This window comes from Anopheles gambiae, chromosome 2 (genome assembly GCF_943734735.2).
Source record: "Anopheles gambiae chromosome 2, idAnoGambNW_F1_1, whole genome shotgun sequence".
Lineage (NCBI taxonomy): Eukaryota > Metazoa > Arthropoda > Insecta > Diptera > Culicidae > Anopheles > Anopheles gambiae.
The window spans coordinates 104,694,839-104,717,640 of record NC_064601.1 but is presented as its reverse complement, the minus strand read 5'-3'; the positions used below and the strand labels follow the sequence as shown (position 1 = coordinate 104,717,640).

General features: G+C 43.8%; 1 protein-coding gene across 17 annotated transcripts in view; it reads left to right on the top strand.

Annotated features, from left to right (window-relative positions):
- LOC1277242 (RNA-binding protein Musashi homolog Rbp6) overlaps positions 1 to 22,802 on the top strand; it is a 591,248-nt gene that overhangs the window by 506,278 nt on the left and 62,168 nt on the right. For all 17 annotated transcript variants that reach the window (XM_061643244.1, XM_061643238.1, XM_061643240.1 and 14 more), the window contains one exon: positions 6,716 to 6,764. In XM_061643244.1, the coding sequence (XP_061499228.1) occupies positions 6,716 to 6,764 (49 nt within the window). The remainder of the gene's footprint in view (positions 1 to 6,715; positions 6,765 to 22,802) is intronic.

The following is a 22,802-nucleotide window of genomic DNA, read 5'->3' as shown; positions in this document are numbered from 1 at the left end:
CCCGGAAAACTTGTTGCATCTGATTGTTATCGTCATCTGGTTGCGGCCGTTCTCGTTCCAGTTTTTCCCTGGCAACGGCCATATTTTATATCGTTTTACGAAGGAATGATGAAAGACTTTAGCAGGGCGATTTAGGGTAAAGAACGCCGAACGGAAACACTTCTCGGGAAGGCTTGCTCTAAATGGTCACGCAAAATCATTCTTTAACCGGCGGGTGTGTTTATTGATATAATATTAAAGCCAAACGTTTTATCTAGTGAAAGACGGAGGCGGAAAACAAAGGAAAATGCTGCACTTGAAAGTCCTCAGATGGATTAATTAGATGATTTATGCGCTCTCTTCCTTTATTATCATCTTTCCGGTCGTTCACATTCCTCTCGCTTCAGCCGACTCCGTGCACTTTGAAGAGCTTCTTTTCTGGCTCCAGTAATTAAGAGAGCTCCAATTGCCAAAACACCCATTCTTTAACTACTTACTCCGGGGAAAGAGCGAAGGGGAAAACAGGATAAATAACGGCAGGAAAGAATAAAGATTAGAGAATGATTATTAGCACCCCTTTCTATAGTCATTGGCAGTGGAAGAGAAACAATATCTCTTGCCCCGGTACTGCCGGCAAGTGTTTGCTGAAGCACCTTCTGCGGAACAGAGATAAACATCATTTTTTATTCAAAGACCATACTTAATTACGTTCAACAGCACTACGGAGTGCAGAGCGTGACTGTGCTGCCGCACGCAGTTAGGGAATGATTAATCTCGGGCCGGCATAATGGAGATGTCACAAAGCAAAAGTGACACAATGAGCAGTAGCACTATTCATCAAAATGATAATTGAATTATAATTTTGGTTTGTGTAGCCACGTGAGTGACAGTTCGTGGTTGAATCCGTCAAGAATATTGTTGTTTTAAAATCGAAAAACTATTAATTTGCTCAGTAAAGTAAGAAAAGAACACTTAATTAAAAAATGTATAAAAACATGACTGCAACATTGTACCTTATCAGCATTGCTACCGTTCGTTACCGATAAGCTAACAATTGCCAAATGAAACGCTAACATACCCAGCAGCATTCCATGCCCGTTGCCCGAACGCGCCCGTCAACGACCCGCGCTAAACCGTTTTAACAATTATTATTTTAATCTCCCCAAACCCATCTCGGCCGCGCTGCCCGGCTCTGCTCGGTTTGTCGGTTCCGTGTGTTGAGAGCGTGAAAACTACCTTCAAATTGCTCATCAGTGCACCTCGGGTCCGATCCGGGGCGCCCATCCATCCCAGGCTCCGGGTGGCAGGATCAGCGCTCGATGCTCATCGGGGACTAAGATTATAATATTAAGCGCTGCGTTGTGTAACCCGCGTTACCGTCCCGTGATCGGAAAATGCGGGACCCGCCTAACCTATGCTTGATTGGGCGCCCTGAGAGTGCACTGGCTGTTCGACGGAGCAGTTAATGAACGGCTCGTTGTTCACCGGAGCGCTCTTCGTACGTACACGCTACCCTTCTTCCGAGCAGCGTTACCGTGCGATTGTCCTGTGTATATCGCTGTGTATATCCGAGGAAGAGGTAAGAGATATGGGAAGATAGGGAGATACATAGCAGAAAAGGAAACGGCACAGCCCAGTCCCCTCTGCAAAGGTTCTGTTTCGACAAATTATATTTTGCACTTGCCAACAAGCCTCCCAACGCGCAGTTACGCTGATCCTACCTTTCCCTTAACATACACATACACAGCCAAGGGAAGAGGTCGGTAGGTTCGGGTTAATTTTCCGCTTATCGGCAAATTATGATCGAACGGGAAAATTTGTGAATTTCACGATCGTTCCGAACCCGGACCATACCACAGCGCGACTGATACTCGGCTTCTTAACGATCCGCTGCATCCACCCAGAGGATGGTCGTTTAGCCCGGGTTCGTAAATGTAAAAGGCTCATTTCTGTTGTTGTCGACTAGGGCAAGGAGGGGAACCAGTCCGATTGGGAGAAGCGGCTCACTCTATCGTGTGGTGCGGGGGAAATAATTTTACTGGAAAACCGGCGTAGGGGGGACTGCGACCTAAAAAAGAATGGAAGGAAAGGCTGGAAGCGTTTTCCTCGCATCATCGTGCGATAGTATACCGGATGCACGTTGCATTGCTCACCGGGGGATGTGCACTCGCTGTATCTGTGTGTGTGTGTGTGTGTGTGTGCAAAACCGGCTTATAAATATGCCTCTAGGGGTATTTTAATGGAAGATACGCCATGCTTCCCGCCCACCAGCACCGGAAAAGCCCTCGCCTCCCGGAATAACCATACACACAGTATCGAGGGCAGTAAATCGATGATCCTAAGCTATCAGCTGCAGCAGTATTTGCCTCCCTCCCTTCGAACCTCCCGCACTGTGTGTAAGAGGGCACACACTGAGTCGGTGGGAAAGTTTTCGCCCCGCGGTGGTGGAAAATAATGGGTGGAAAAGCCCCGGCAACGACCGGCGAAAAAGGGAATCGATGGTAAAATGGATTAAAATATCGTCAGCAGCTTTGCGAAAGCGAGAGCAAACCGCCCGGGCCCTGGTAGTGGGATGGCTGTTAGATTTTTCGCCACTAACTATCTGCAGTGAGCATGATGATGATGGTTATTTTTTTGTTATTTTTCACACACCCCATCCCTCCCCGTTCCTGCAGGGTTTTACTGCAAGCGGGCTGCTCTCATTGCGAACCGTATTACATTCTGTGTTACACCGGAGGGCCACACCGGCTTTAGCAACTTTAGCCGCTGCTTCGGTACCGGGCGTCATTTTCGTATCCACTCATCCATTTGCGAACTGCACTCGTGGGCGGTGGTGGAAGGGAGGAAAGCGAAGAGAGAAAATTGAAAGCAAAATTCCTGTACCGGTGCGGTAAGGCGCGAATCGGTTGTACCGGAGCAGACCGGTAGAAATGCACTAGAAATGTCTTTTTTTTACCCTCAACGCGGACTAACCCGTTAGGGACGAATGGTCGGGATAGAGAGCAAAGATCATACTTCCGGGGAAAATGATAAGTACTGCAAGAATGATTGCAACCGAAACGAGCAACAGAAACGGTGCAGAGACGGAGAGATTACGAGAAGAGCGAGCGAGGAAAGCGGTCGGCTAACTTCGCATTCAAATGGTCGTAGTAAATGAGATGTTTTTTTCTTTTCTTTGACCCACAAATCCTGTGCCTCCCCCTTTTCCGGCCCAAGCGAAAAACCTACGGCTGAAGATATTCAGCGTGCATTGGTAGTGGATGTGATTAGTGTAAAGCAAACCAACAAAAAAGGCAAAAAAAACCTTAAGCTTAACAGAGAGTTGCAAACGAGAAACAGCTGCCGTAAAGTGAGCACGCAGCGTGATAACGTAAGCACGCGGTTTGCTCGTTCATTTGGTACGTATGGAAAACCGTGCACGGCTAGAATGGTTACCTTTAATGGTTTTTGCGATTTCGTAGAGTTCGGTTTGCACACATCTCTAAAAGGAAGGTGTTTGTATACGTATTAATATTGTTGATAAATAACAAAAATATTTTTAATGTTTGATAGTAACATTGTCAAACCATCATATGTTAATGATAGTAATATAAGTATTGATATATTGTACATTTATTAAGAACATCTAAACTTTGGATTGCTTTAACCTGATTGTACCCTGCTGGGACAAATCAGAGAATTGTCCACCCGACACAAAAATGCATCCTCTCTTCCAATAATCCATGCTCTGAAAAAGCCAAAGCGCTTTATCCTGTTTCCGGAAAACCCCATCGAGGATACCACTAAGCCTAGAGTCAACTGATGCCGTTCGTACCGTTGCGGTAGAAGCAACCAGGTCTTGAAACCGTAACGAATCGAAACCATCATGCTCGATTAAAGCAAAGGGAGGAAAAATATAAAACCAATTTATAGGTCAGCAGAAGATAATAGTCCGATAATTACCGGTCGCAGCGTCCCAGGACACAGGGACACACCAGAGCTTTTGTTACGATGCTACGCAAACGGTACTAAAATGGCTGGATACTGGCGCGTTCCCTCGTGGAAAGGGAAGTGGAACAGCACTCAGATAGTCTCTTCTGAGAACAAAAAAGAGGGCAAACACGTTTGATAACGAACGAAATGTTTTCAATGGACGGTTTCGTTTGCGGAAAGTTTGCAAAAAATATATTTTGCAAAAAAAAATCTCCATCACATTTTCTAAAAACTACAACACCATTGGTTTGGTTGTTTCGGATACCGTGGTTTATTATTTTTTTGCTCTTCCTTCATTTATACCCTATAAACCAACGCACATGCTGTTGCACATTCCGAAATGGTGGAGGCAAAAAACCAGCAATAAAAAATCGTTCCTTTGCCCCACGATTGCCAGCTTGCCACACCAAAACTCAGCTTTAATCGCAGCTGTTTCCCATCATTTTCTTCCCCCAGATGATGATAATTAAACATAAAGATCCGTTGCGTGGAAGATTTTACGCGCTCGTATCGCGCCCCTTATGGGTCTGCGTGCCTGCCCCCAAGCTCCAACTGGCACTGGCGCCACAAGATCCATGGAGAAACCGCGTCATGCCGGTCGGTCAGTCGTAAAACGGCCATGCCAAGTGTGCTTTTTTCCGCCACGAGATGATTATGATTATCGTGCGGTCGTGCGTGTTTGCCGTCGGCATGGGGCAAACTGCTTTGGCAGAAGATGAAATCGATGGAACGAGTTATGCACGGAAGTGGTTCTGGTGGCTGACCATACTTGTGTGTGAGATTTTGTTGATTCTGCATGAAATGGAGAGTTCGTTTAGTGCAAAATGTTCCTTTAAATTCTGCTAAAAATGCTCAAATTAGTTTCAATGTTTAAAAACTACATTTCACATTTCATTTCAAAACAAAAGAAAAACAATATTTTCCGTAATTCATACCAATCACATCAACCGAATTTAATCTGTTGCAATTTGCGCATCTAAACGCTTTCAACGCGATCAGGCGTACTACGCGAGCCATTAGAAAGCGCTCGTCCTGGGCGTTAAATGTTAACGGTAATCCATCCATCTATCTCTCTTCCTTTGCGTTTCACCACCCCAACACGCTAAGAAAACAGCAGACAATAAGTGCTAGCCCGACACTACCACACTAGCAAGCACCCCCCCAACACTACCGCTAGCTTCATACATTGTGCGAACTAAAACTTGGGAACGTGCCTTTGAACACCCGCCGAGGATGCTTTACAACTTTTCCAAGCCGTTTTGCCTAAGTAAATGAAGCAGCAATCGGTGGCGAAGGCTTTACTGCACGAAAGTTGTGCCTCCATTTCGGAGGCACTTACCGCGGCGTTGTTGCTTCTTCCGGCTGTTTTCCCCTCCAGCCGCCTTATGCTCTCTCAGACGCTCAAGCGGGATGATTCTCACCCTGACAGGCTGATTTCCTGTTCCGTTTAACCACAACCGGTGTGCGGCCTCGCCGCACAGACTGTACGGTTTTCAATTCAGCGTAACACACACACACACACACACGCGCACACCCGATGGCCAGCTTCAACGGCCAGTGAAGCCGTCAAGGACGAAAGTTTAACCCTCTACCTACCCGCGTGAGTTTGCGGTGGTTATGGTGGCCTGTCAAAAGCAAGAACCGTTCCCGAACCGAAAGGATAATACTCGTTACGCTTTCGCCCATCCATCCATCGAACACCCATCAACGGAACCGGCTCTCTCGGCACCGTACCTTCGGGACAGCAGCCGATCGACAAAAACCTACTCCTGCCACCGAAAAGGGGGGGGGGGGGAGAGCGTGGTACGATGTGTTTAAAGATGTTTTTTGATGATCGTCTTCTTTCGCATAATTAGAAAACTTTTATTATTTATGAAATCACTTTAGGAAAATGCTTTACGAGCAGGGAGCAAACTTTCTGCACGTTCGGCTTTCTGGTTCGGTGAGCGGTAAGCCTTTCGGGCCTTCGAACCACCCGTTCCCGCCACCGTTCCGAATCGGGCGCCCCTTTTTTTGCGAAGGGTGCGCTTTACGCTCCTTCACTCGTGGCAGTCACAGCAAAAGTGAAGTTTCTTTTGAAATTTTGCTCGGAAGCGATTTTTTTTGCTGTTGTTTCTTTGTAGGTTGTGAACCGCAGGATAGACGGGGAGACAGGTTGTGTTGTAGCCCATTGCAGAAAACAGGGCGCTGCTTGCGGGATGCCCTTATGTTACGCCTGACCAACTTAGCTGAAGAAAGCGAACGAAGCGGCGCCCGGTATGCTGATGCTGACAGCAAGTTTGCTCAAAGCAAAAGTGTTTTTCTGTTCAGCTCAAGGTGGTCCAGAGTCGGGGTCAAAAGGGTAGTTGTTTGGTTCGGTCTGCACGCTAGGGATACGACCGTCTTAACAATCGTATTGAATTCGAACCAAACCGGCCTTGCAGAGTGAGGGCGAAAGACAGTGCATGGCTGTTCGGCGAGGCAAAAATATATTGATTTTCTTTCCCATTTAGCTACAGAAGGATTTCACTAGTTTCTTCTTGTTAAACTGAAGCTGTGCCTGAAGTCATATTGAGCAGAAGTGCCAATTTGGACGAGACACAGTTATGCTTATTTTCTATGTATTGATATTTTTCTTATCTAACCCCTCTTTCAACTGTCTAGTGAAAGTCCTTATTCGAATTAACGAGCATTATTTATGGGATCATGCATAATGTTTTTCATGTTCATTTGTAAAATAATCTAATGTACTTTTATATTTTCTTTTTTCACAATGTTCTTTCAGATTGAAGATGCGATGCTAATGTTCGACAAACAAACCAACCGGCACAGAGGTGAGTCATGATTTATATTTTCCATAATTTATTTACCAAAACGAGCTTACTTAGAAAAATGTTATCAACTAACAATCAAAAGCTAGTAAGACTCTTGGCAACTTAGATTCACTTGACATGAGCAGAGCTTCAAATAGGAACATTGCTTTATTTTTTGTTTTAATCGAAACATAAAACAAGGAGAAAGAACCGTAGCCTCACCCCGTACTAGACTCTAGAAACACACTCTTTTGTGAAGATTTTAGTCGGTCGGTTGGTTAGCGGCAAAAAGGGAATTTTTCACTGAAACAGATGGCCCTCTACCGTTGGTATCCAAGGTTAAAAAGGTAGGAATGCAGCTGGGCCCCTACAGCTTTTGCAGTTTGAATCTGCACCCAAGCACCGGCAAACAAATCAGCACGAGTTCAACCAATCGTAAACAAACAACAATAAAATCCAAGCACATCATAAACAAATGTCAACAGTGTGCCCTGCCATCGCCGGCTTTAGCTTCATCGATATGCTGGCATGCGAAATCACACAATCGGTTGCTCTTGTGTTGAAAGCTAAGCTGCGATGGGGGAAAACTGGGTTGTGAGACCAGGGCGGCGTGCGCCCTGAATGTGACTGTGTTTACCCATTGCACTTTCGAAGTCACTTGGCAGATGCATCGTCGTCGTCGTCGTCGTCCTCGACAGTGCCCCGTGTGTGCCATTCAGTGACGATGCAAATTTGTCCACATCGGACAATCGAACAGCACTGTTTACCGTCATAACAACTATCATCATCGCTTGAAATGGGGCTTTCCTTCTGCTTCGATCACTACCACCACCATCACACCGTCATCAGTAGCTACAGTCTGCATTAACATCATCGTCATCATGATCATTCTGTCGTCCGTGTGCTTGTTATAGCAACTGCCAATCGTCATCATTGGTTTTGGAGACGATGGGTTTTCAATGCACCAGTCCTTTTCTTTCGCTGAGTCGAAATCGTACTGGTTTGAAACACAAATGCCAAGCAAGTAAGGGAAATACCGGTTTGCCCGGTGACATATTCACCGGTGAGAGACGAGGTAGAACCGAGGTCGGAATGTAGCTGATTGAATGCTGTAATGCTATTTTTGTTACAATAAGAAGTGGATAAAAATGCTTTCCAAGTGGTTTGATTAACTAAATGAGGATAAAAAAATGAAATTATATCTTTAGAGTGCTTCACAAGTAACTCTATATCCAGCTTACCAGACCCACAATCGCTGTACAATATTTCAACAATGTTGTAGCTGAGAAGAAAAAATAATATCATTTTGCTCCTGGTAGCCTGGAGCCTCATCACGCATGCATAACGTTATTACAACGAATGGATTGCAACGAACTGCCGTTCCGTTCCCGCTTTACCCTGCCCCTTGCTGAAGGGAAACCATCAGCGAAGCATTGAATTTTTGCCGCATTGATTGGATGAATGCATTAAAAATATTGCGAGTTTCGTTTTTCGAGCTCATGAATCATAAATTCAGCTCAGCACTGGACAGCATCCATCGCTTTCTTTTTTTAACCCTCGACTATCCCGGTGCGCTTGTACCAGCTGTGGATACATTTCCAATCAGACCATTCCAAAGTATCGGCTACCAGTTTGCCAAATGTAGTAGTTTTTTTAAATGTTTTCTATGTTGGATGCATTTCTACATTGCCCTGCTACATTAAAGCTGCGGTGGTTTTGAGGCTTCAAAGTCTGCTTTTATTTTTACTTGATTGATGGTTTTAACATCATAAAACTTCCCAACTGCTTTCTATCATTAAAAACAACAAACCAACATCAGCTTTAATCTCAACTCCATGTTCTTCTACCGATTGTTCGATTGATAATACGTGCCAACCTGCAAGCGGCCAAATGAAACGCGTCTCCAATGTCCACTTATTCGACCCAAATGCGAAAGCGAACGTGTGTAATCAAGCTAACAGGAAAGTGCCGAACGCTGAAAGTAAAAACGGATGCCCTACCATTGACGCCGTATGTGACTGACAGACCTGGCAACTAATCACTAAGCTCTTGGCAATGGTTTTTGACATTAAATGGCAAGACACAGCAAACCGAAACCGACCGGTCCGAACCAACCGGCTCCAAATGAAAAGGAAAACGTTCCCGTCGTCGTCGTCGTCGTCGTCGTCGGTGTCTGCTGCTCGAAATGAAATTTCAACACGAAGCACCAGTTCGATTGCACCTAAACTGGGTCTGAAGAATGGCACCGAGCTGGTAAGCCCTATTCACTGGACACTGGATGGTTGCGAAGTGGCGAAACAACATTGATCAGAAGTGATACTACCATCCACCACCAGATGTCCGCCTTTTCCCTGCCGCACAAGAACATAGCCAAGAGATAGTTGCCCAGGGTGGTGGAAATGGGCGGCCATGGTCCATGTGAACAGTACAGCAAAGCACCAGTAAAATGGCGGTTTAACAACCGTTTGACCATTGTCTCTCGGAAGCGGCGGGATCTTTCTTTGACTGCTTCTCGGCTTTCACGGGCTGTAACGTGTAAAGATGTGGGACAGGCGCACACATACACCGTACGCTTTGTGGTGACAAACTGAGCCCCGGGAACGAGACAGGATTAATACTGATAGAGGAGGATTTATTTAATTCTTTTTCTTCATCCCCGCCAGCGCGTTCTGTAGTGCTGTCGGGTGTGAGTGTGTTTGAGGGTGCTTTTTGCTCTTGGAAGTGGATCACACTTTTCGATGTTTTTTTTTTTTTGCTTTGGTGCAAACGGTGGTCATTAGACACGGTCATTGTCATTGGTAGAGCTTTGAGTCGTGAAAATTGGACCCCGTGGGAGTGAAAATGGAAGGGAAACTGTGGATAATTTAGATGGTTTAGCAGAATGATTTTTCACGCATTCGTTTAGTGGAGTGTGTCAATTGAGAGAACTTTGTTGGGATGTGAATAGTAAAATATGTCACAATTGATTTTCTTAGAGTATATTTTCCCCAACGAAATAAGAAATCTTACATAATTCTTAGGCTGAATCTTTTAATAATCAATATATTTCTACAATGGATTGATTAATCAATAAACATTTTTCATATTTCTCGTGTTGCAATCATTTTCATGAATCTTTTTCCCACCGTTTGCTGAACTTCAATAGCAACTGCAAGCATCTGTCGGAATTGTAAGAAAATTCCTTAAATACGCTAGATGCCACTGTGCACTCTCAAACATATTATTTTCAATTACAACTTATTGAACGGAGCCAGATTACATTGTTCTCGGGGATTCCCTCGACTGAGTTGTCTGCTATCGCACCGTTACATTCACCTTCTGCTTCTGTTGGCCTTCTTCCCTCATCAACCAACCCGCCATCCCGCAGACCACGACCGCCTTCAATTGTTGTGTTGCCATCGAGTCACCGGGCCGAGAATGCAACTCTCCAGCCAATAAGCGCCATCGAATGGTATTAACTTTTGCGACTTTTCAATTATTTCCTGCCCCCATTCCCACCGATTCCATTGCCGGGCCCAGACCGGTGAAGCCGAAGCACCACTGGGAAAGAAAATCCTTTCCTCATTTTTGAAAAATGTACTTCCGTGCTGGCGGCTCGCAATGGGTGCAGTCAGTGAGGAGGTTACCCGATTTTCTACTTTGCTCGATTATGAGTCAGAGTGGTTGTAGAATTTCGTTCGCTGCAAACGGTGGCGACGGGGGAACGGCTCGACTTAAGTAATCGAACTGAGCTCCTCAATCTGCTCTCGCGTTCTCGGATAGCAATACATCCAGAACCGATTCCCTGCCCTTCCCCACTCCGTGTAAGGATTCATACCTCAAATTATACTTTTGCCGAACACAAAAGGTTACCCTCGGCCCGGGTTCTCCCCGAGTCGGAATAAACGCAGGGCAACTTTTGCTGTTGCGCCAAACCCAAAACCCCGCGTTAGCTCCCGCCGAGTCTGGGACGCTCATTTGAGATTGGATTTCAATTATAACTTTATCCTTCACCTACACCGCCCAAAGGCACTGTGCGATGGTTTGGGTCGTGGGATAATGCAATGAGCACGCAGGAGAGCGCATGTTTTCGGGTGCATTTTATACCCTAGCAACACTATAAATGTGAGCTTCGTTGAGATCTTCTGCCTGTTCTCGGTGGTGGTTTTGAAACTGTAGTGTGTAATGGAAAAAAAATCCCACCCCAAGATGAGGCTTTTGATTCTCTTGTGCGACATTTTACCCAAGCTGCTAAAGCTCGTGCACGTCACCACAGCAACAACAAAAATCGGAAGCAAACGAGAACAAATCAGCTAACGGTAATCAGGGAGTATGGCAAGCGCCGGTGGGGGAGATGCGATGGTGGGTTTCGAAAGCATTATTATGCTTTTATCGCTTTCCAGACACAGACGGGGCGGCATTGCGATAAAAAGCGAATCCGAATGCAGCCAAACTGCTACTGCTGGGCGCGAACGAACCACTTTCTCTGCCTACGTTCGTTTCGTGTGAATTGGCTTTACCCGCTCCCTTCCTTTTTTCTTGTTTCGTTGAAACTAAGAAGCAAAAAATACCCCAACGAGCGCGAACTTTTCGACTATAGCTTTATTGAAATGGATTAAGAAGATTTTCGAAATGGCAGGCTACGTTTGGATGCATTTTTGCGAATGGTTTGCCGGTCGCTCTCATTATGTACTTCATCGCTTTGTGATATCGATTTTTTATGGTGTGCGAGACAAGGATACTGAGGTTTTGCAGAAGGAAATATCAATTGACCGCTAGAACAGATGGTAGAAAAGTATTAAAAAGGCATCGATACAATTGCTCAAATTAACTGCATCCGTATCTATGGGATATCTTTTTTCTCTTAGGGAAAGTATGCATTTCTGATACTTGATTATTGTTTGTGCGAACATTCAATTCATCTACAATTTTCTAACCAATAGCTCAATATGTACAAACAGTAGAAAATTAATTAACCAATCCTTTTGAATTTAAATCAACATGCTTCAACGAAGTACTGTCAGCCTCTTGTTCATGTTGCGATCCACCGAAATCGATCACTGTTCCCGTGAAAAGATTGCCCTATTATTAGCAAGTTTCTATGAACTATTTTCCCTCGACGCACTCGATCAATTCCCAATGAAAAGGTATGTTTTCCACACAGGCATGCCTATCAAAGAGTGCAGGGCTTTTCTTGCATGGAAAGAGCACTTTGCGTCATGCAGAACAAAGATTGCTCTTACACACCTTCCTTTTACAATCTACACCTCTTTGTTTTGTTCTCTCGATGCTCTCTTGCATTCTATCTCTTTCATTCTGTCTATTTCTTTATCTGTTTCACACCTGCTCGATTTCTTGTGCGGTGAAAATGCCACTCATTTCTAACAGAGCTCTCCACCGCTGCTGCAGTGCTTTTTGTACCGTCCTTGGAACGAAACCATTTCCTCAAAGACAGTTGATGATTCAATCAGACCAACGATTCGTACGGCCAAAGCACCTTCGAGCAGTGTTTCTTTATTTTCACACACTCGCACAAAACTGGTTTTCCTTGCTCTCACTTCTTACACTCCCGGTTTTACTACCTACCCGCCTGCCAGTTGTCAATCTATTGCTGTTAACATCTTTTTCACACCCACCACTTTGGAATGTTGTGTGCGCACATCACACCTTGCACCATGGAATTGGGAATTGGTCCTTCATTCGGACATCACTCAGATATATACAGGTGATTTTTTGCTACTGCTTCCAGATGTCTTCCAGTGAATAAGTGGTACGTGTACGAGATTTGTTGCTCATTTGACCGATGTGTGTATGTGTGATGGTTCAATTAATTTCCCTTCTATCAAACCCCAGATCAAGAAGCATGCAAAGGTGTTGGCTCGCACACGTTTAGATGTTGATTTCTCATCGGCAAAATTTGAGCCAGCCAGGAGCCAGGATTTTTAGTCGGCAAAATGTCCTTTTCGTGTGTGCCACAGTACATATTTGGCTCACTCGGTCAAGGCATCAATTTTGAATTTGGCAATACGCAATGTTCACATCAGTTGCCTACCTCGTCCGGCCGCACAAAAGGAGAGAGTACGAAGCTAACTCCCACCGAAGCAGACACGTGAACCGCAATTTGAAGCACAAATTGATTGATGGAAGGATGGACAGATCCATTCAATGGAAAGATGCGCCGCATAGTGTACCCCCGAGCCCCGAGATTGACAGATGGGATATCGATGGGAATCCTTTCTTCGTACAGCGCTGGTTGGGGGCAATTTCATTCGTAAAATCTCCAAGGAATGGGTGCTCTTTTGGTTTTGCTTTCAGTTTTTTTCACGAAGGCAATGGAACCCGATTGAGAAGGAGGAGCATGTTTTGAATATGGAATGTCTATCTTCCTATTTATTTCTGAACGGATTGTAAAAATCGGTACAATCGATGCTTAAAATAAAAAAAAAGTTGCCTCTTAATGCAGAGGGCATAACAAATTTAAAATTGTTCATCATTATCACACTTGGATAGATTTTTTTGCTTAACGTTGAACATAAGAGTAATTTTAAGGTTTTATCATTTCAAACAAGACGCAAAAGTGATCTTTTCTAAATATAAAAAACGAGACCAAAGTTGTTAACGATATTTTTCTCCGAATGATATCCGTAAAAGATTGGATGCCTTTAGTGCAAATTATCGTAATAGCCTGAACAGATGCTGAAAGGCAAGCTGTGATGTGTCATCAAACTACTTCCGGGAATTATTTCCATCCATTCAGCAGTGTACAACCATGCTCGGGTATGAGCGTAGCCTCTATTTTGTGACCGGTAATCTGGTGTACGACCTCAATAACAAAATTCTATGAAATACATAACATTTTCCATTTAAACTCGTACATTGTGCAAAAACAGATCCTGTGACCAGAATACAGAATACGTGAACATTAACAATCAAAACCGTCCCAATTATGGTGAAGTGAACCCCCTTGACCCTTGCAAGCCATACCAGTATGCTAGATTCCCCACTGCCGATTTATGGACACCAATGGGACGGAAAAATATTATTGACAGCACTGTGCTTTGCCCAGGATCGGCTGCCCAAAAATACACAACCACAGCAACATGATTTGTATTTTATTCATTTCCGAAAATTATGCGACATCGTCCAATCATCGATGGGGACTCATACACTCTCACACTCGCACAGCCTCACACACACTCGCAAATCAAGCAGCCGGACAGGATGGCTTGATTTTTGCCTCCAAACGCTGTGCATTGAATCACAATTTCGTGTTGAATCGCGCCTTAATTGGTCGGGCGATAAAACGATGCCATTTATCCGGGGTACCGTAGTGGCCTGCTGGAAAACAAACACCCCTTCTTTGTGGCTGGGGTAAGGTTTGGGGCAGGAAGTTGTGTGTTCGTGTGATTTACTGATTAAGTTGCTAGCCGAGGGAACAATTTGCATCATTTATATTTGATCGACGAATAAAAATCCCTTCGATATCGGCTATCTGGCAGCATTTCCCGTGCGCCACTGCAAAGGGATTCAACTAGTTAATATTTATTAGTTTTTAAATATAACTATATTATTGGTAATTGTTTTATCTGACGTAGATGATTCACTTGTTTGTCTCATAACTTGGTTTTATTTTTTAAATTACAAAATAGTCAAAAAACGCTTTTTCTGTCCGACTAGGACGATGCTTTAGTAGTAAACAGGCAATCTGTCAGTGCAATCACAGGAAATACATTACACTTACAGGGCTAAACAGTTGCTTTTAAATTACACACTGTATTCATTCATCGTTGCGGTGATGAAATGATGTTTCTAGGCCTATTTAAATATGTCCGATACATTCAGTTGTAAACAGTGGGGAAATTATTACACTCGCTTCATTTTTAATATTACGCGTGGCCATCAAAGTGCTATTATCTTTCTAGCATTTTTTTTTTTTCATTTTTTGCTAGTAAATTAATTTATATCTATTAATCTATTAATGCTAAAATTACGCTTCATTTTCATTTATTTTACACAAACTATAAATTTCTATATAATCCTTCGATAACGAAATGTTTTTTACTTGGTTAGTATAGTTTTATTTTTTTTTCGCATCATATTTTTTCGTCCGTTTTCGTTGCTGATTCATTGCTGATTTATCTATCCCATAGTCGACTCCCATCAACTGTTGAGAAAGTCAATATTTTTAAATTTACTTTACAGTATCCGCGCGTACCGTCAATATTAATGTATCACTCGATTACCTTCGCCCTGAGGTATTTGCATAATCTCGCAGTTTGAGCTTTCATAGTAAAAAAAATATAAAAGAATCAAACTTCTCATAATGGACTGCACTGTGTAAATCGTGTCCGTTTAACGGTTGTTGTTTTCTTTTATCTGCACTCATGTTCTTTCAGTTTTTTTTTTTTCATCGTTTAGAGTGGAAATGCTTATCTGGAAATTCATGGCCATTCGTTTAACGGCGAGCTAAATTGGCCTCTAACTGCTAGCTGGGGATAATTTTTAAAATGCTATATACTCTATCTCCCTCTGCTTCTCTTTATGTCTGTCCTTAAATCTATCTGTAGGTTCATTTTTTCCGCTAAAAGGCATTTGGAGGGTATACCTCCCCGAAAATAACTACTTGTGGATTACTGCCACAGGCAAATAAATGGTAATTTTGGTGTTGCGTTGATTGCACCGAAAGGGAAAACGATACACAGACAAATGCCGAGCAAATGACACCGAATGGGGGGTAAAAACGGGGCGACAGATTTGTCGCTGCGATTCACCAGGCAGTAATAAAATGGTATTGTTTGCTCTGGTTTCGTTCAACATCGCTGAGATGTGATGCAGACACAAGAAAAAGGACAAAATCGGGAAGGAGAGAAACTGCACGCAAGGTACGCGGTACACGCGAAGCAAGGCGCAGCAAAAAGAGATACACATAATCGCAGGACATCTTAGAAGCCACTTATCGCGGGCTCATTATGCGTTACTTTGCGTTGCGAAGTAGCTTCGAAAAGTGACACTCCGACCGACCGTGCTCTCGAGCCCATAATCACCATCTGAAGTTCCATCTTTTTTTTCTTCTTTTGTGCCTCCTGCTAACCACGGAGTAGATGGGATAAAAGCAAACTTGCGGAACAATTTCGTAGTGAATAGTAGGTGCAACAGTAACAACGGCGACAACTACAAACACCACCCCGGATCGTTTGCATCGCTGCAAAACTCTTTCTCCTCCCGTGGGTTCGGCCTTCGGTCGTTGGCAACGTTTTCACCACCAGTAAACTTTGGGGCGGCACCAAAAGCAAAGAAAAATAAAACCGTGCCAACAAGCACACCACGGCGCCGAAGACTGTGGCGAGCGCAGGGAAAATATGATGCTCACCATAACAATTCCGGAATTCCTTTAGCATGCCCACCTCGCTTCGCCCTAAGGGAAGCAAAACTGTTTAGCAGGCAAGATAGCTGCCTGCCGCTGTGGGTGACAATAACTGCGGAAAGAATGCAGCCCGACAGTGGGTATCGTGTTGCACATAGCGCACGAGTTTAGCGTCGTTCAGTGGTGCCTTCCTGGTGTTTTTTTGCTTCTGCTTCCATCCAGAATGCAACGCTGGTACGCCAGTGGTGGTGAGTGAGTGGTGATGGTAATTTTACAACATTTACTAGACGTCAGACCACCCGTTTCCCCAATGATCTCAACACCCCAACTAGTTGCATTATGTTTTGCTCCCCTCAGCCAGCCCGCCGACGAGTTGGTAGTTGGTTGGGAATTAATGCTAATTGTAAATAATAAACCTCATTTTACACGAGAAAGGAAGAGTTGGTGGCGCTTGTGTGGGAGCAGAAGGACATGCAGCAATTGAAATGAATCGCTACAAGATGTAACTAACGGCTCCGTTTTGTGTCCCCCTGCCTCGAGCGTGGCGATTAAATGCGAATTGGCCCCTGTTTTTTTTTTAAACCACAGCACAGAGTTGTGTTTTACTTCAATTGATTTAAACCAAAAGTTTGGTGCTTAGTTTAAATTTAATATACTATGGTGAAAGTGAGAGAGAGAGAGAGAGAAAAACGGAATGCAAACTTTTCTCTCACTTTGCTTTTAAAAAGTTCGGGCTTTTTTTCTATTTACTTTACTCACCACAATCGCTTCCAAATTCCAGTCACAGTCACTCTGCTAATAGTGTGCAAACGTACTAGTAATGTGATTGTGACGAGACGAGCCAGTGTCCGCCCTCGTGCCACCTCCCCTTGGTCCCAATCCAGGTCCAGTTGTCATTTAATATTCTGGTTCGTTAGTTTTGCCCGAAACCGGGGTCGGTCCATTTGGTAAAGCTGTCGTGGAGCAGCTAACCCCGTACCGCCCAACTCTTGCCAGTGGGAAACTTTCTATCGGTCTCCTCTCATCTCATCCCGGTGATAGCTTTTTTTTTGTATGATTTGAAAATTCCCAAGAAGCTAAATTTAGTAGTTTTTCTTTTCTCCGGATGTTTGTTGTTGGTTTTTTTTTTTTCGTTATTTGCTTCGAGTTAGCTATCGCTTGGGTGTGCGTTTGACGACGACGAGTTAGTAGTTGAACTCACTCGAGTGTAAATAAGTGCAACATTCTTTACTTCTCATCCATACTGTCGCCTTTTTTCTGCTTCTTTTTTTTCTCACTACTTTCTGTGTGTGATCGAAAGTGTATCCCTTTTGGAGACTGACTTGCTGTTTTGCAAAGAGTGTGTGTGTGTGTGTGTGTGTGTGTGTGTGTGTGTGTGTGTGTGTGTGTGTGTGTGTGTGTGTGTGTGTGTGTGTGTGTGTGTGTGTGTGTGTGTGTCTGAGTGTGTGCGAAGATTTTTTTCTGTCTTTCTAAAGCAACATGTTTGCTTTGAACATTCCAGTCACAGATCAGCTCTTAGATCTGTTTATGTATTTGTTTCCTTTTTTGTAAGTTTTTTTCTTCTTACAGATAACCTCTTGGTTGAGCTGAAGAGGGAGGGAAACCCCTTTTTTCAACACGTATATGCAAGCTAAAATTGAAGCTGTATTGAAGCTGAATAATTCCGAATAAAGAATAGTCTATAGGGCAAGTGACCTATTGGAAGAAGCTTTTCAGGAGTGGTTTGCGCACTAAATCTACAGAAAGTTTAATATGCATGTAAAATAAATGATATGTTCAATTTAAATACCTTATTTCTGTGCTAACTTTTTAGCTTTACATTTTCAATTTCATAAATTGTACTATTCATGATAAAAATATGATGAAAAGTTTTTATAATTGTCTGAGGAGCAATATTTCATATTTCGTTTCATCGGCAATAACAGGATACATTATTTCATCAGTTTTGTAAATTTATGCCATACCAACAAAGAAAACTCTTCCCAAAAAGTTGCCCATTGCTTGGCACAGGAAGCGCGAGGTGTCTTCAATCTTTAACGAATGGATAATTTTCCACCGTTGTTTGCATTTTATTCTTTTCTTGCTTAACCCACCGAAGCAACCTGTCGATTCGCAACAGTAAACTCATTTTGCCTCGCTCGCTCCGCCCGCCCGGCTAATAACTGTGCCGAGCGAAACTGTGCTTTGTGCGTAGCCAAATTACAGCAATAAAAACCATACCCGCCGTAAGCAGCATCCCCGCGCAACCTGAAACCATCGAAACCTGCACACGCAACGCCGGTAAGCAGCATACCTATACCGCCCGGATATGAGCCCATACCAAAGCCCGCTCGTCTCCTTGCCGTTCCCATCCTTGGCACTGCCTTTCCATCACCGATACTTCCCCGGTGCGTTGCGTTGCGGTAAGATGTGCGTATTGTCTTCGGATTTTCCTTCGAGCCATTAGCAAGCAAGCGAAATGCGCCCGCTGACAGGAGGAAAAACAAATGAGCCGCTTTTTCCCACCCCGCTGCTGGTTCTCGTCTGCTCGTCGCTCTCGGCGGGTGAGATGAAATGTTGCGCGTCGCCGTAACCGGTCGGTTACGGTGGCGCGGGTATGGGGACCGTGAGTGGGTTCTTTTCATTTCGGGATTATTTATGGGTAATCTGGAAAAGAAATGGGATACTTTGTCTCCTGCCATTGAAGTTGAAGCGAGGGAGGAGCGATTGTTGAGAGAATGATGGAGGGAGCGCCACACCGTTGCTGATTTCTGAGGAAGTTTTTATACGCTCGCTCAATGGGTGTTGTGTGGGGGTTTGTTTGTGTCAAGGTAAGGCTCCTGTGAAAATGTTCCATTTGGAGCGTAGAAAGAAGCTTCTAGTTGGCAGGTGGTTGCTCCATTGATTTATAGATTCTTTTTTCCCCCAACGACACACCTGATGATATTCGGTACTCGGTCGTGCGGGCAGAGTCAGGAGGCAGCGCAGATAAGCAATTACACTTAAATTTAATGAAACTTACTCCCTAGCTACGTTAACCTGCTCAACTTTGATTGAATTTTGTACTATTAGGAGAGCAAACAACTCTCCACTAATCCACCATTTTTTGTTTGGTGTTGATTTTCACCACGCTGTGGTAGGCATTGCAGCACTGACACATCACTTCGGATTTTTTCCGTAATTACGATACGCTGTCTCGGGGTGATTATAAATCATGTCACCTGTCATGTATCGTGTGTTTTATCCACGTACACTGCTCTACTACAAACGTGATTGGCGATGCAAAATCCCGTTCAACGATTTTCTAATGCCAACGATCACATCAAAAGTGGCCCCACAACTGTCATAAATAGACATTTGAAATACGCATTAATATATTTCGTTACCGATTTTTTTCGTTGCATGGTTACTTTAACTGTTTTACAATGCTGGGATATCACACCGGCATTATGGCATATCGGTTTATTTGACACTCCACCCCGTTCGATTGTATGCTTATTCCTAACGTTTCTTATGGTTTGTGTATGAAATATCGATTTTTGAATGATTCAAGCGCAACATTTTATCTTCTGTCATGCTTTCGAGTGAGTGAAACAATGATTATAAATGTTTTCTTGTATTAATTTTCAAGATGTTTTTTACATTGCAAGCGAATCTAATTAGATATATGTGGAAGGTCACATAGCTTTATGCGTTTGGAGAGGAAGAAAGCTGATTGAAACACAATAACTTCCCATTTAACATACATTCAATCGCCAACAAACTCCAAAATAATTTATTATTGTATCAGACCTATACAATGCAATTCCGCAAAAGCCACGTTTTACCTTCTGTTGTTTTTAATCACTCTATAAGAATAATTTAATTCTCCATTTCTGTTTTATTTGCCCAGCAGCTTCCCGCGCTGACTGATTGAACGCAGACACGCAAATATTATCGCTGCAAACATGTCTGCTACCACACTACTTAACTACCCTGCAGCTAGCAGCAGTTAGTGTTCTGTTTTGTTGTTGTTTTTGTACATTCCAATTTTCTCTACCCTCCCCTCGTGTTCGTGTTGGTAATGGAACGTGCAGCAATGTTGCTAACTAGACAACTATTTTACCCAGACACGATAGCAGTGTACACTTTTTAACGGCTGCACAAAGGCGGGTGGTTAGCTGGAATGTTGAAACTGTATCATTGGCTTGGATTGCATTTTTTACCCCGTTGTTGATCCTTGTAGGGCAACCACTAACGCACAGCGTCACTTTAAAGTACAGCAAAAAAAAAAACCCTGGAAAAACATGCTCATGTATTAATTACTTCAAAAGTACACTTCATAAAAATAACGAACTTTTTTTTAGGCCAGCATTTTCTCCACAATTCAATGGTCAAGGGTTCATGGGTATTTCATAAAATAGAAATACCGAACAAATGGGGCATTGTATGTTGCACCACCGAAATGCTATCCGTCCGAAATATTTGTTTTTTTTTTTTAATATGTCCAAACAAAGGATGGCACTACGAAAGTGTGGAACCGTCGCACATCCCACCCGGGTAGCTGTGGTCGAACGATGATTGAAGATGCGACGCAAACATGGCTGACCATTTGCCATGTGGCATTTGGTCGCGTTTGCGTTGCTGACCATCGGTCGAACAATTCACAACATGCCGGCGGGTATGTCACCATTGCGTGGAGGAGTTTTTTACCGACTACCAAGTACTAACAGCTCTCGCACATCATCAGCAAACCGTCACGACGAACGAAACAATTCACATACGAATGCCAACCCTCCTGCTGTATTGTGGAATTTGGAACGCAAACCAACCAGCAGCTACGTGAAAAGTACTCAAAATATGCACTCAACTTTGCGGTTATGTCCTTCACGGAGAAAGAGCCGGTGCTGTTGAGCTTATTTGAAATGTGGCTTGAAGTTCCTTTTATTCTGGTAGTACTTGGATCATATATTTTATTGTAATAATTAGGCTTTTAAAAAAAAATATCAAAGACTCGTCTTAAAACATTCTTCATTCACGAACGATATGGCACTTCGTGTACCCTCGGACAAACGCCGTCCCAACCATCTCTTACAATCCACAAAAGACCACAAGTCCGTTCGATAAAAGTCCGGAAAGAGCGATTTCAGCCTAATTCCGCACACTGGGGCAAAGCTAATGAGAGCTTAAACGGTTCTCTGCGGTCGGATGGTGATGATACAATCGTCCATATCCTTAGCAGCAACTGACCAAAAACTGTCCTTCCCATTTTATGCATTCCCAGCGGAGCCGCTCCACGTCTGATCTGGTCGGGCTGTGTTGCTGTAGCACAGTTTTCAGTTTGCCCCGTTCATCGTACCAACAGCAACAGCACTTCCTCCATACGACATTGCTCGAATTCTTGTGGCTCTGTGGTGCTCGGCTTCTATGCGGCGGGAGGTGCTATATGTGTCAGTGTATGTGTGTGTGTGTGTGCTCATCCTGTCTGTGTGATGATAGCATTTAAAAGCACATTTGCTTGTCTTCTTTTTTATGTTGCTACTGCTGCTGCTGTTGTTGTCTTTAGCTTGTACGTGCTCCTGTTTCATCTTCCATTTTCTGTACAAACCCCACAAACCCACCAGCTGCTCTCAGCACGGGCACTGCCGCCAAGAATCATCTTCCCAGTTTTTGTGAACGGATTTTCTCCATTTTCGTACTGTGGTACCGATCTTCGATCGGGGAAAACTGGGGAAAGTTGTAGTGCAGCTTCCTGCTGCTGCTGCTGCTTGGTCTTGTTTATGGTCCCGGTGCGACGTGTAGAAAATTGTCTTGTACACATGAGAGAATTTGCTCCCGGACCAACTTCGCAAATGAAACGAAAGTGAACGACAATGACAAACACACTCGTGCGAGTTGGTTTTTCCCTTCCGGTTCCGCAAAACCACCGCAAGACACTCTGTCCTGGTGTTGTAGCAAACAAAAAAAAGACCTAAGACTTTTGCCGAAGCATGCAGTTCGGCACACTGGAGAGAGTACGTGTAATCGTAGAAGCAACCGAAATAGATAGAGCTAGAATAAAGTGGAAACAGAGACACCCCGTAGGTGAGCCAAAGCGAAGCGGAAGGAAGTGTGGGACGCTTATTGCTGGAAGCATCTAAACCACCGCAACTATTTGCCGGTTTCATACCATTAAAGTAAAAAGCGCACTACACAAATGTTATTAAAAGTCGTTCTCTTGCTCACTCCCACCGTCGCTAGTCTTCGCTTTGCTCCGTATAAGACGACGGTTGCCTGCAAAGGCTTACTGTTTGGAGGCGGGTAGACAGGAAAAAAAAGGCATCGGGAAGAACGTTTTACTTTCACAACCACCCGAATCCCATAACAATTGCGACAATTGCATCCCTGCTGTGTGCACCCACTAAAGATGCAACTGGGAACGAATTATCATGCTTAAGCAGTGCTTTGTGTGTATGTTTGATCCTTGTGAGGGCCTCGTTCAGGAGTCTGGCAGATTGAGCAGGATGAGGGGGCAGTTTTTGGTGCTGTTAATTGTTTTGTTTGTTGTGATTTTGTGACCTCAAGTGATTTGTCCATTGAATTAGCTTTATTTGCCTATGAATGTTTAAGGAGAGTTTCATTTTTTTATTTACATGTGTAAAATGCGATCGAGCTCGAGCATAAATATGTTTGATTACTAATTTATGAAAAATTCGGAAGGTTATACCTCTGGAGTGCCTTTAACTCACAACAGCAACATTACATGCAACGATTTCGCT